We start from the raw sequence: 14941 nt of genomic DNA on the forward strand, positions 1-14941 counted from the left end.
CAATAATGCTAACCTTCTTCTTTGGGCTGCTCCCTTTAGGGGTCGCCACAGCGGATCATCTGCCTCCATCTTGCCCTATCCACTGCCTCCTCTACTTTTACACCAACCATCTCCATGTCCACCTTCACTACATCCATAAACCTTCTCTGAGGTCTACCTCTTCTCCTTCTACCCGGCAGCTCCATCTCCAACATTCTTTGCCCAATATATCCACTATTCCTCCTCAAACCATGTCCAAAAAATTGCATCTGTGGTACTTTTTCTGGGCATGAAACCAAACTGCTGCTCACTGATCTGAACCTCTCGCCTTAGCCTTGCTTCAACAACTCTTTCCCATACCTTCATTAACTTTATACCTCTGTAGTTACTGCAGCTCTGCACATCACCCTTGTTCTTAAAAATGGGGAGCAGTACACTGCTTCTCCACTCATCAGGCATCCTCTCATTCTGCAGGATTTTGTTAAACAACCTGGTTAAAAAGTCCACTGCCTTCTCTCCTAAACATCTCCATACCTCCACAGGTATGTCATCTGGACCAACTGCCTTTCCATTCTTCATCCTTTTTAAAGCTGCCCTCACTTCCACCTTACTAATTCTCTGCACTTCCTGATCCACTATCTCTCCCCCCGTTGTCCCCCTCTCTCTCTCTCGTTTTCCTCATTCATTAGTTCTTCAAAGTACTCCTTCCATCAATAATGCTAACCAATCAAGAAAAAAAATCTATGCATTTTTAGTGAAATACATTCTTCTAAAATTCTTTCTAAAATGAATCAAGGTCCTGAACAAATGTTTAAAATCTGTTTTAACTCTTTGGCTGTTCCGCTCTCCCCAGTCGCTGAGCCCTCGCTCGCGGGCGCCCTCTGCCGCCCTCTAATCCGGCTCTGGTTGGGCGTCAGTGGGTTAAACGGTTGTCTGAGCCCCGGTGCATGCTGGTCAGCTTCAGCAGCGTCCTCAGGAAAATATTCGCTACTTTCTCTCTGGAAACTGAAGAAACTCGCGCTGAGGACGGATGAATGGTGTTCAGTAGAGTTTCACCTTACACACCGCGTGGAAAGAGCCGAGCGGGTCACCCGCAGCAGTATATAAAGGCGCTCGTTAACCTAACGCTACCACTTTTTTGTGTTATTATACAAGCTAACACGTGAGCTAAAGACATTTAGCCCACTCTTTCTCATCTTTCTCACAGGAAACAGTGTTCAGCCAATCTGTTCGCCTCTCTCGCCGTTTACTGTTACAAATACAACAACCAAAACTCTGACAAACTTAAAGCAAACTTGCTTGTTTTTCATTACAACCCGTTTATAAGTGACTTCGAAACTTGTGGAGTTCTAACATGTAGTAAACTAAGGGGTTGTCTCCTTGTTTGGCTACAATGGAGGCGTGTGTGAGGCTTTTGTGTCGTGAGAGTCCGCTGACAGTATCTACGAGATGCTGGACCCGGAGAACTTTCACGCTGAAGAGGTCAAGATCACCTTTCACACGCCCTCTGTCTGTTCGCCATTCACCGCTAGTGTGGGGAGGAAAACACCGCGGTGTCGGTCCGGGGGAGGCACTCAAACACAGCTGTAAGTGTTGCCCTTCTGAACGCAGGCTACACAAATACAATGACCAGTGATAGAGAGAATGACCCACCACCCTGAGGAAAAAAAGACCATCAGAACCATTTAGGCTGACACCTGATGGGTTTGCTTTCTAATGGGAATTGATTTAATATTTACCACCGAAGACGCTTAGTTTCCTGTCAGACAGCTTTAGATCCCATTAAGAAAATATCACACGCGTACTGGCAATGTAACTTAATAGTAAATTCAGTCAGCTGATCTCACATTTGCTGTACAATATTACACACGTGTTGTTTATTACTAAAATGCAGTACTACAGGAATATTATGTGGGGTGATACGGTGATACTATACGTGTACTTTTTGGCATTATAAGCAGTTTATAGTTCCTGGTTGTGATGAGGTCCTGTGTTCTTTTTGTTGCTGAAGAATGAAAAGCAAATGTAAAATAATATTGAATGTGCACTCAAAATGAAATTTGAAAAAAATGAAAATTTCCCCTCTCAAAATCATTTCAGCTCTCTTCTGTCGTGGCAGAGTTACAGATGCTTCCCATGCAGCGGCGCTGTCCAGTGTGGCCCCTGAATTCGTTGTGGTAAGCTCACAGAGTGTCTAGGGATGGTGGTGGTGTCCAGGGGTCAGGGAAGCAAAATCATATTGTTCTGCCCTTGAGCTTACCTGCATAAGCCTATTACAAGTTTTTGCCCAAAACACATGACTTAAAGGTTAACAAAACTGCATAATAACTGTAAATTCAGAAACCCTTGTTGATATGCCAACAATGGTGTATTTAGGCCCACATGGTTTTCTGCTACACCAGAAGAGTACCAAGATCTGAGCCTGTTACACTAATTATATATATTGCCTCACTGTAAATCTGCTTATCTGAAAACTTGTCTCCATGCAGATAATGATATCAAAGGGCCTCGGTCCTGCAACCCCAATTCCAGTGAAGTTGGGACGTTCTGTAAAACAAATAAAAACAGAATACGATGATTTGCAAATCCTTTTCAACCTATATTCAATTGAATACACTACAAAGACAAGATATTTAATGTTCAAATGGATAAACTTTATTGTTTTTTGCAAATATTCACTCATTTTGAATTTCATGCCTGCAACATGAACATTCCACAGGTGAACAGGTTAATTGGAAACAGGTGAGTGTCATGATTGGGTATAAAGGGAGCGTCCCTGAAAGGCTCAGTCGTTCAAAAGCAAGGATGGGGCGAGGTTCACCACTTTGTGAACAACTGTGTGAGCATATAGTCCAACAGTTTAAGAACAATGTTTCTTAACATGCAATTGCAAGGAATTTAGGGATTTCATCATCTACAGTCCATAATATCATCAAAAGATTCAGAGAATCTGGAGAAATCTCTGCAAGTAAGCGGCAAGGCAGAAAATCAACATTGAATGCCCCTGACCTTCGATCCCTCAGGCGGCACTGCATTAAAAACCGACATCATTCTGTAACGGATATTACCACATGGGCTCAGGAACACTTCAGAAAACCACTGTCAGTGAAAACAGTTCGTCGCTCCATCTACAAGTGCAAGTTAAAACTCTGCCATGCAAAGTGAAAGCCATAAATCAACAACACCCAGAAACGCCACCGGCTTCTCTGGGCCCGAGCTCATCTGAGATGGACTGAGTGGAAAAGTGTCCTGTGGTCTGATGAGTCCACATTTCAAATTGTTTTTGGAAATCATGGACGTCGTGTCCTCCGGGCCAAAGAGGAAAAGGACTGTCGGATTGTTATCAGTGCAAAGTTCAAAAGCCAGCATCTCTGATGGTGTGGGGGTGTGTTAGTGCCCATGGCATGGGTAACTTGCACATCTGTGAAGGCACCATTAATGCTGAAAGGTACATACAGGTTTTGGAGCAACATATGCTGCCATCCAAGCAACGTCTTTTTCAGGGACGTCCTGCTTATTTCAGCAAGACAATGCCAAGCCACATTCTGCACATGTTACAGTAGGAAAAGGAAAGGTGATGTAACACAGTGGTAAATATGCCTCTGTCCCAACTTCTTTTGAATGTGTTGCAGGCATCAAATTCAAAATGAGTGAATATTTGCAAAAAACAATAAAGTTTATCCATTTGAACATTAAATATCTTGTCTTTGTAGTGTATTCAATTGAATATAGATTGAAAAGGATTTGCAATCCATCGTATTCTGTTTTTATTTATGTTTTACACAACATCCCAACTTCATTGGAATTGGGGTTGTACATCCACTCACAACACTGAAGTGATTTTATGTATCAGAAAGTTATAATTCATTCTTACCTGGTCATTGTGCTACCCCTGTTTATCCTTTGTGTCAGAGAGGCTGTTTTTAATGCTGTACCTTTAAGACTGATATTTCTCTGTTCTGATCACTCTGCGCTGTGCTTTGTTAAGAGAGCACTCCGGAAGGACACACTCCTTATAACTTCACTGTGATTACGCAGAACAAATTTGATTAAGGCTGGATAGGTTGATATAATATTATTATAATAATATCAAGAAAGTTTATATTTAGAAATTATATAGACAAAAGTATTGGGACACATGTCGTAATCATTAAATTCAGGTCTTTCATTCAGTCCCATTGCCACAGTTGTATGAAGTTAAGCACAGTTATGCAGTCTGCCTCATAGATTTTCCACAATCAACTGTGAACAGTATAATTGAAATGTGGAAGTGTTTAGGAACCACAGCTACTCAGCAACAAAGAGGCAGACCACATTAAGAACCTGACTCGTCCACACAGAGCCCTGACCTCAACCCCACTGCACACCTTTGGGATAAATTAGAATGGAGCTTGCGAGCCAGGCCATCTCGTGCAACATCTGTGTCTGACTTCACAAACACTCTTCTTGAAGAAGCAAAAATTCCCACAGACACTCTTCAAAATCTTGTGGAAAGCAGAGGGGGACCAACTCCATATTAATGCCTATGGATTTAGAATGGGTTGGAGTAAAATAAAAAATTCTGTAGATGTAACATGTAGGTGTCCCAATACTTTTGTCCATATAGTGTATGTAAATACATTGGTTTTTGTGACATCACAAAAGCAATGAATGCATAACAAGCTGTTTTGGCAGCTCATTTTCTTAACATGCACAGGATGGACTGGGCAGTGTAAGTCCCATTTACATATTATACATCCAACTATTGTATGTTATTTGAGGCATCTGTTTTGTTCAATATGGGCTCTTTAATTAAAAAAAGACAAAGCCAGATATAATCCACTCCAGTATAACTCCTGAGAGATTATATATCCATTGGTGCTTAAAGACTGTTTTGCTCAACAGATGAAATTTGAGCCAGATGGGAATGTCACTTCATTTGGTGAGTTTCATCATTCACGCATGCCCAGATGAAATGTGGCAGTGATTTTGTTGGACATAAGGCATGTTGTGTCTCATTTGTCCATTTTCCTCAGAGAAAAAGAAAACAGAGTTCTATCAGGAACTTGGCTTGCAGGCAAGAGACTTGAGATTCCAGCACCTCACCAGCATCACATCACGAAATAATACGATCATTATTCGCATGGAGGTATGTAGTGTGTTCTTATGTGTTTTGCTGGCTTATGATGCATATCATTATTGTTTTATGAAGAGAAATAGTAGATCATTTTACAGAGACCTGCACTCTTGGGTAGCAACAACTTCTAATGTTGGTAATCAGTAGAATATATCTCTCTCTCTCAGTACTTTGTACCATCCAGCGTGTCAGATGACTGACTGTAAACCATCTCTTACCCGTCTTCAACCAAACAAGTCTTTTTTTTGTTGACAGTCCCTAAAAGCTGTAGTTACTCCGGACTGTTTGCTGGTGCTAGATTTTCGTGGACTGGGTCTGGAGAAGTGGCTGGTTTTGGAGCTGGGGCCACAGTTAGCTGGGGATGGAGCCTTGGCCACTTACTCACTACCTTTTGAGTTCAGAGCCTTGGAGGCCATTCTGCAGCACAGGGTAAAGCTGAACATCTGCTATCTTAGTTCAGTGAATAGGTCACTGATAAGTAGTGCTGCAGTGTTTAGTTGATTAAGTCAATTAGTTGTTAGTTATGCTGATCTTTGTGAGGAAAAAATTATTATTATTATTTTTTTTGTAAAATGAAAACACTATATAATACTTGATAATGTTCACATGATAAGTGCAGTCTTTCTGACAGATAGCAAGTGAGGATTGATATGGATGCATTATGGATGCGTCGTGAAAAAACACTCACCTGTTGCACAGACAGGACTTTGAATGACAGTGTGATGGGGCAAAGTAAACAGCAGAAGGCATAATGGATTGATTAGTCAATTAATTGAATAGTATTAGTAATAGATTAGGTAAATAAATTAGAAAAGAGTGTTAGTTGCAGCACTACTGATAAGCAAGCAAGTAGATCTCATAGAAAAGTTTGTCAGAAGGGAATTATCATCTCATTTTCATTTATACAACTGAACGCAAAAGTTTGGGCACCCCTGGTTAAGTTATGTGTTTTGTTGATTTTCTAAATGAAGTGAAGTCGTCCCCTATAGAGAGCATGTATGCACAGTTACTGTATATTTACTGATCTTTTTTTTTTATATATATATATATATATATATATATATATATATATATATATATATATATATATATATATATATATATATATATATATATATATATATATAAAATTGTATTTTTTTTTTTTTTTTTTTTTAATTTAAAATATTTTCGTACTGTACAGTGATATTTTGAAGCAGTCAATTTATTGTTGGCACCTTTGTTCAGAATTCTCAAAATTCAGAAGTGCTGACTGAAGAATGTGTTTGTGTTCTGGTACAGATAAACACACTCCGGGCAAGGCTAAATGAAGTTCAGCCTCAGATCCTGGACTGTCTGGAGTCATTAGTGGACCCAAAGCTTCTGTCAGCAGACCGCAGTAAACTACACATGCTTCTACTCAACAGTAAGAGGTTGGTCAAATCTTGCCACCTCTTTGTAATAAAACATGTTTTTCCTCATACTCTAAACCTAATATATGTTCAAGTTGTCAAATCACATGTGAGCTCATACAGTCTGATCATTTGAATTAGTATCACATATGCTTTTCAACAGCTGATCATGAACTTGTAACTTATACATATTTGGGTTCTGATTTTAAACATATGAGCTCGCTGTTTAAATGTAACTTAAAAACCCCTTTAACACCAATTGAATTCTCTTGTAGCCTTTCTGAACTGGAGACTGACATAAAAGTATTTAAGGACAGCCTGTTGAAAATCTTGGATGAGGATGAGTTGATTGAGGAGCTGTGTCTTACCAAGTGGACCGACCCCCGTGTGTTGTAGGTGAAAAATTTGTCATACTCATTTTTTAATTGAATTACTTTTTATATTTAAAGCAAAATTCTTGTAATTGAAACATGTATTCAGCTCAGATATTTTAATATTCAATAACTAGGCCCTTACATCTTGTGCTGAAATGTTATGTGGACTTCATGGCATGTTTGAGGTAGTACACTTAACTAGAGGAAACATTAATCATTGTAGTCTTGATTAGGCTTTGTCAGAATGTATTGTTCAGAGAAGCTAAAGATGACCTGTTTTGGCTGTTACTATTACGTCCAAAGGATACTGCAGCAGACAACTCCCACACCAGAAAGAGAAGATAAATAGTGCACTTGCCAGGCTGAATCAGAATCAGAATCCTTTATTTATCACAGAGGGAAAATGCAGTTGTTATAGTTGCATCCATTTATGTAAAAGAATAAACACTTTAATCATTTAGAACAAAAGAAAAAGAGAAATTTGCAATAAGTACACAAGATTTAAGTTCTTATGAATACAGTATAGTGGCAGTGACTGTTATGATAAATATTAAACTACTATTAAATTAGTATAAAGCAGTTCAAATTATTGTATCTGAGTTTTTGCACACGTAATTATTATTATTACACATATGAACAGTAAAGTTTGGTATTGAGAATTGCACAGATAAACAACACTTTGTGAATCACACAATGAGGGAGGAGTTATAGTTTGATGGCCACAGGTAACAATGACTTCCTGTGGCGCTCTGTGGTGCATTTTGATAGAATGAGTCTTGCACTGAATGAGCATCACTGTGTCATAGATTGGGTGGGAGCCATTGTCCATAATGGCCTGCAGCTTAGACAGCATCCTCCTCTCCGTCCAGCTCCACACCCTCAACATCACCGGCCTTACGGATCAGTTTGTTGAGTCTGTTGGCGTCTGCCACCCTCAGCCTGCTTCCCCAGCACGCAACAGCATAGAGGATAGCACTCGCCACCACAGACTCATAGAAGATCCTGAGCATAGGCCAGCAGATGTTGAAAGACCTTAGGCACCTCAAAAATTAGAGACGACTTTGGCCCTTTCTGTAGTGGGTGTAGGTGTTCTTAGTCCAGTCCAGTTTATTGTCAATTCAATATGGTTTGTGAAGCTAAACAGAATGCGTTGCCCACAATATGTTCAGTATTGGGTCAGTGTGCAGCTTTAAAGTCAGACAGCTGTGCTGCTACACATGGTTCCTCCCAGTCAGGTTGTGGAATATTGCACAAGCGACAGTTATGTTTGCCCTCTGTGAGCTTGTTTGCAGTCCGATGGTGAGGCAAGCAAAGTGGCTCTTTAAGGCGTAGAAAGCCCTTTTAGAGTAGGAGCGCGCTTGTGGCTTCTGTTGAATTGTGGCTCTGCGGCTGAATTGGGCCTTAAGAGAGGTGTCAGCAGGTACAGGTGTGGAGGGTCGCCTGACTTTACAGGCGGACTCGGTGTCATTCACCTTCATATCAGCTAATTATTTTTAAAAAATACCCACCATGGAAACATCTTTAAGTTAGTTGATGCGTTTTAAATTATGACTAGCATGATAGAAATAAAAAACACAGCACTGTACACAGTTAGGCTCAGTGACATGCATAGACTTTGTTTAATTTACATTGCTGTTCTAGGTTAGGCCTGAAATACAAAAAGCTGTTATTGTGTGCTCTGTGCTAAGTGTAAATTAACTGAAGGAAGACAGTTTTGATGTTTGGATTGTTATATTAAAAATAAAATAAATAATTGAAAGCTTTTATATAGCAAAATATGACCTTATTATGCACTGTTTTGTTTTTAGGCTGATCATGGTGTAATTTCACAGTACACACCAGTTTTGTGGAAGTTTATTGGTGATTAGGTAGAATTGTGCTTGTTTTGACAGAGAAATCAAGTTTAATTTAATGTGCAGCTGCATGTTAAACACCTAAAGTTACCAGTGCTAAACTGAGACTAAACTGCTGCTAAGCTAGTGACAGGGCAATCGCTTAATAAGATACAGGATGTGCTGGGGGCAATATGGCTTCTGTTGTTTTGTTCTACCATAAGAGATAAAATTCTTGCCAGAACTGAAATAGAGACAACAAAGAGGGGCAAAATAAGATGAAACAACTAGAGGTCACACAATACCACTTTTTCTTTTCAGTACTGAATCCATGAGCATTGTCTGATATCTGTACTTATCCAGTATTTTCTACTAATAAGCTACAAAGTTTTAAAATGAGCTACTTTAATGAAATACTTCACTTAAGATGACTATCTGGCTTGATGACTACTAGAAGACTAGTAGGCTATCATGCTTAAACTACTCTGAGACTGTTACCCCTCACAAAGAAACACACAACCAACATCACATCACACAGTGCAAGTGTTTGCTATTTCAGGATAGATTTGTTAGAGGACTGGATCAGATTTTATTTATTTATTTTTTGTCTTTCCAGTATTAGTTCCAGCATTTTCTTCTGATATCAACCTAATGCTGGTGATTGGTGTAAACTTAGTGCCCTGTTTAGAAGTGATAGATGGTGTATTGGCTCGCTTAAAAAAATGGTGGTCAATACAGATTAAATGGTTGTAGAAAAAAATGTTATTTGGAGCCCTGATATACTTTTTTTATTGCTTTTATTATTTCTTTCTTTTTTAAAATTTTTTCAATCGATTTCTGTCTGTCTGAATTTTATAATGTGTGGAGGCAGTGAGCAGAGCAGTTTAGGCATAGATCATGCTCACGAGATGGAGTTGCTCCTGGAGAATTATTTTATGCAGGCTGAGGAACTTGGAAATAAAACACGGGAGCTGAAGGGGCTCATTGACGACTCGGAGAGTGTCATCTTCATCAATCTGGACAGGTACCTGCAATATATAAATGTCATTTACCATAACATGCAAATGCCACTTGCAAATCAGTAATGAAACTTATGAAAATAACCAGAACTCAGGGTGTTTTGAGCAATGATTTCTTGTTATGCAGTTACTGTAGACGGGATGTTTTTTGTGGTTGTTATGGTAAATTGGCAGCAAGAACAATGTATTTTTGAATGTTTTGAATTTTTTTAGCCAAAGACGAAAGTGTCTTTGTTGACCTATTCCATCTTAGCCACTAAGTATGGATGCCTATCAGTTAACAGAAATGCTGTATAGTCTCTGTACTTCATTTACCTGTCCATTGTCAATTGAAACTACTGCTAGCACTATAGAGATGTTTGGGGGGGAGGCATCTGCATAGTTCTGACATTTAGCTCTGATTCCACAGTGAGATAGCAGACCCTATTATTGTCTCTCTATTTCTGAATTTGCACTAGTCATCGAAATGTGATGATGCGCCTGAACCTCCAGCTCACAATGGGAACCTTCTCCCTGTCCTTATTTGGCCTGATGGGTGTGGCCTTTGGCATGAATTTGGAGTCTTCCTTTGAAGAAGTGAGTACATCCTTTGATGGTATAAAAAGTTACATATATTAGTTTGATCCATGCTTGCTCTATGTGACCTACCAGATGATATCTCATGTAGTCAGTAGATTATAAGTCTTTGTTTTCAGTCTGGTCCAGTATGTAGCTCAGCTTAATTCCTCTTTTTACTAATACAGTGGCCATAGTTTAAACCATTACAATAGTTGTATCTTTTGAGTTTTTGGGTTGTTCATGGACACTGAATGTGACAAGTTTCCTTGTATCTGTCTGTGTTTGTATGTGTAGGATCCACGTGTATTTTGGTTGGTGACTGGATTTATGTTCCTAGGCAGTGGCCTTATCTGGAGACGTTTGCTGTCCTTCTTGGGGCGACATTTAGAGCCCACATCTCCACCTCCAGTAAATACAGAATGCAGCTTATATTCTACACCAGAGAGAGCACACTGCAAGGCATCTGAAACTATTACTCAAAACAGAATATTTCCAGATCTCTCCTGGTACACTCATTCAATCAGATTTTACTGTAAAGTGTCCCAGACTTTGACAGAATACATGAAGCAATATATCCCAATAAATTTTCCTGAGTCTGGTAGCCTGGCAAAATATTAATCACCATACTTTGTGTTGTTTTAAAAGCTCCTTTCTACATAATTATACCCCTTATTTTTTTGGCCGAGCCCTCCTGTAGTGTTTGTTGCCAGAGGCCTCTATTTTGGTCTAAGTTGATGTCAGAGTCCAGTTTCTTTACAGAAATGTTTAGTGCTCGTCTGTGATTTAATGAGTGGAAGATTCTTCCACTAAGCCTTTCAAATAGCTTGCAGGCATGCAAATGGAAGCAATTTTTTATTTTTTGAAGAATAAATGTACTCAAAATCCCATTGATGTATACAAATTGCCATTGTAGATTATCTTTTTTCCATCCTTCTCATTGTTTGTGGCAGATTTCTAATTATTTTCATTTATCACTTACAAAGAGTCATAATAAGGCATTATGAGGTAAATAACAGAGTGCTGCAAAGACCAAAAACACATTTCGTGAGTTAGTGGATAAGATAAGGAGCTGTATAATTATTTTACACATCAGGAGAAACAGGGTCAAAGATGAGCAATGTACCCAAGTTGAAAGGGATAGATGAGCACTAAACTGGGTAATTGTTTAACACACCAAAACTGCATGAACATAAAGTTCCCAAAAATTAAAACTACTCAAATTTCCACAAAAATATGAGCTTTTTGGCACACTCTCAAATGAACCTGGTTTAAGGAGCATAGAAAAACCTGGACCCCTGAGTGGGCATGCCACTTGTTGTGTAGATATGTTATCAGGTACATCTGTTTTTTGGGGGTTTTTTGTCTATACCCCTGCCATTTTTATAGTTATTCATTTTTATAGTTTTTTTTAATGCATTAAGTTTTACCTGTTCTCTTACTACATCTGCATGATTAATAATTTTTCCCTTTCCCAAAGTTCGTATGTGGGACTCAAGTAAAATTAATGGTTGGCGTCCATTTAAAATGACTTTAAATGAATGTACCTCTCGACTATTTTGCTTTTAGTCATTTTTAATGCAGCTGCAATGAACATTTTTGAAGGTTGTCAGAAATTCTGAATGGCAGTGTAGGTATTGAGTTTGTCATGTTATTCTGATATGAAATACAAAGCTGCCATAAAATGAAGAAGACTTAACATTATTTTCTCATTCAAATACTGCCTTTGTCCTTCTGCTTTTCAAAGTCACCGTAATACAGACTTCATTATCTTTCTCTCACAGATCCCACCTGTTTGGAGGAAAAACCAGATCGGCACCTTAAAAGGGACAGAGATAAAACCTGGAGTAAGATGATAGTGTGACCACAGCATCGCTCTCTCTCTCTCTCTCTCTCTCTCTCTCTCTCTCTCTCTCTCTCTCTCTCTCTCGCTCTCTCTCTCGCTCTCTCTCTCTCGTTCTCTCTCTCGTTCTCTCTCTCGCTCTCTCTCTCGCTCTCTCTCTCGTTCTCTCTCTCGTTCTCTCTCTCGCTCTCTCACTCTTTCTCGCTCTCTCTTTCACTCTCTCTCGCTCCTTTTTCTGGGAACTTTCTGTTAACAGTACATTTTGCTTCAGTAAATGTGTTGTTTGAGGGTGATTTTATGCTAATATGGGAAAAGCAAAAATAATGGGAACACCAAATGAAATGTTTTAAGCACTAACGTTTCATTTAAAAGGCAACAGGCTAAGCTTTAAATGTTGAGGTTGAGAGAAATGGTTCCTTCATAGACACAACTTTAGTTTTGTAGTAATATTTATGATGCTACTCGAAACCTTAAAATCAACACTGCTCCTTACTGCATCATATTGTACTTGACATTTCTGGTATACCACTAAATTATTCAAACAATATATGGCACATTATACACATTTAGAAGACAACGTGAATCACCTCTTCATTTGTTTGTGTGTCTGTTTTGTTTACTGTATGGGTGACTAAGCAGGTATCGATTTTTAATGTTACATTTGTCACACTGAGTTTGCTTGACAGATCTCCTAGTGTGTTCTGTGCTACTCACTCTGTCATGATCATGACTGTGATATTAGAGACACACAGTGCTTACCTCTTATTCACATTGAGACATGTTGCATCATCTGTTGTCATGCTCAGCTGCTTCTGTGTATATATACTATAGAATGGAAGACCCATGCTAATGGCTACATAGTTTTAAAAATAAAATATTTGAATTTACACTGACTCTGCTTTTGAACAGTGCTGTATGAATAATAACTATACATGTTACCATTAGGCACAGTTCTAAGTAACCATGGCGTAAACTTTTCATTGTTATGCAGACGATACTCAACTGTACATATCAGCCAAGCCTACTGCTATTAATATTAGTAGTATAATCACTTGTAGGTAGTTTGACCAGAGGAGGATGGGTCCCCCCTGGTGAGCCTGGTTCCTCCCAAGGTTTCTTCCTCAGTTCTGAGGGAGTTTTTCCTTGCCACTGTTGCCCCTGGCTTGCCCACCGGGGGGGTTTTGTACATTCTTACACTCCTGTTATCTTTTCCGAAATTCTGTAAAGCTGCTTTGTGACATCTGTTGTAAAAAGCGCTATACAAATAAATTTGATTTGATTTGATTAAGAACCCTAAATGATTTTTAAAATGTTAATGTTTTGGCTGGGCAGTCCTGGGCCTGTATTTCTAAAGCTTCTCAGAGTAGGAGTACTGATCTAGAGATAAGAGAGGGGTTTTATACTAGACCACTCTTACTCTGGCAAACTTCATAAACAGGGCCTGAGAATTTGTAATGCAGAGTTTGCCCAGCAGAGGGACACATAACCCCATGAATACAGGTCTTGTTTCGTGCTGTGGCTTTGCAAACAGCAAACTTGGGTTAAGACTTGAATTGTTTAGGTTGAGTATGAGGTTTACGGTATTCATTTTTCATCCTCACAATTAATGTAAAGGCATTATCTAAGCCTGGACAGGAAGCGTGCTGTGTCCATCAGTGACACAACTGTAGAATAATACTATGTTACTACATTGGCTGAAGCTAGGGTGAGAAATGTTACTCTTATTTTTGGCTTTATCCTATAGTTAATATTTTTGCACCTTCAAAAAATGTCAATGGAGATACTTCTCTGTGCATGGCTTTTATTTGAATTACATAAGCAAATATCTGACAAGCTTAAGTTAAAGGGCCCATATCATGGAAAGCCTTCACTTTTTATAAATAAAGGTGTTTGAAGTAATACGTAAACATTGTCAGAGCTCTCTTGACTAGTCCTAATACAGAAGTTAAGCTACAAAAACAGCCTTTTTTGACTTAATTGTTTCTGTGATGTCACAAAAGCTAGCATATTTACATATGTCCACCTATTCAGCCTACAGCTGTTTAGTGCCCTCCTCCCCACACATACACATTTCACACTGAAGTTTAAAAGTGTTTCAGCTGAGTGCTTTTTAAATGAGGCACAAATACAGAGCAGCCAAACAGAACAGAGCTCATTTACATATATCAGTCTTAAACACAGTAACAAAAACAGCCTGTTTAATTCTAAGGGACAAGGAGAGGAAGGAAAATGATTGTGTAAAAATGTATTATGAGTACTTTAAATAAATAAAACCACACAAATAATATAGCTAGACCTCAGGGGGAAAATTATAAAAATAATCTATAATCTGTGTCATTATCTTGTTGTATTTGGGTTATTTATTTCTATTGATATTTATTGTATTTTTAATTTTTAAAGAGGCATTTTTTCTCCTGAGATTCCTTTATGAAGTGCTTTTTGAACAGATATATGTAAATTACATTTGTTCTGATTGAATGGCCTGAATTGTGCCTCATTCAAAAAGCAGTGTGTGTTATCTTTTTTTATATATGGATTTATTTAAATACACTTTTTTGAGACAACATAAAAACAATGAATTCTAAATGGGCTTTTTTGCAGCTAAGTTTTGGCTTGTTTTTGTGGACTGGGGAGGGAACAGTACGTTTTGAAACTTAAACAGTGTTTACAAGCTACATCACACTCTCTTATTAAAAAAAAAAGAAAGCCAGGAAATGTTGGTTTTTCTTGATATGGGCCCTTTAATGGTGATCTACCCTGGGACCAGGCCTCCTTCAACACTAAAGCACGCGGTAGTCCTGACGCAGCAGCCCACCCCCCACGCCCGCCCCC

The 14941-nt window shown here is 38.7% G+C and overlaps 1 protein-coding gene across 2 annotated transcripts; it reads left to right on the plus strand.

Annotated features, from left to right (window-relative positions):
• The first annotated feature begins 931 nt into the window (after positions 1 to 931).
• mrs2 (magnesium transporter MRS2) lies at positions 932 to 12998 on the plus strand. 2 transcript variants are annotated; one of them, XM_017700429.2, is made up of 11 exons: positions 932 to 1565; positions 2080 to 2156; positions 4864 to 4900; positions 4995 to 5107; positions 5351 to 5524; positions 6377 to 6507; positions 6762 to 6878; positions 9564 to 9716; positions 10170 to 10287; positions 10564 to 10677; positions 12051 to 12998. In XM_017700429.2, exons 1-11 carry the CDS (start codon positions 1373 to 1375, stop codon positions 12120 to 12122), a joined length of 1299 nt encoding a protein of 432 aa, XP_017555918.1. In that variant the 5' UTR covers positions 932 to 1372; the 3' UTR covers positions 12123 to 12998. The 2 variants fall into 2 exon arrangements, with proteins under 2 accessions (XP_017555918.1, XP_017555919.1); XM_017700430.2 differs by lacking the exon at positions 5351 to 5524.
• The last annotated feature ends 1943 nt before the right edge of the window (positions 12999 to 14941 follow it).

This window comes from Pygocentrus nattereri, chromosome 3 (genome assembly GCF_015220715.1).
Source record: "Pygocentrus nattereri isolate fPygNat1 chromosome 3, fPygNat1.pri, whole genome shotgun sequence".
NCBI lineage: Eukaryota > Metazoa > Chordata > Actinopteri > Characiformes > Serrasalmidae > Pygocentrus > Pygocentrus nattereri.

Excerpts from the sequence above, each read along its gene's own strand:
- mrs2 (XM_017700429.2), top strand. The coding sequence starts at position 1,373 with ATGGAGGCGTGTGTGAGGCTTTTGTGTCGTGAGAGTCCGCTGACAGTA. Across the intron at positions 5,525-6,376 it reads AGGCCATTCTGCAGCACAGG|ATAAACACACTCCGGGCAAG; the intron begins GTAAAGCTGAAC and ends GTTCTGGTACAG. Across the intron at positions 10,678-12,050 it reads AGCCCACATCTCCACCTCCA|ATCCCACCTGTTTGGAGGAA; the intron begins GTAAATACAGAA and ends TTTCTCTCACAG.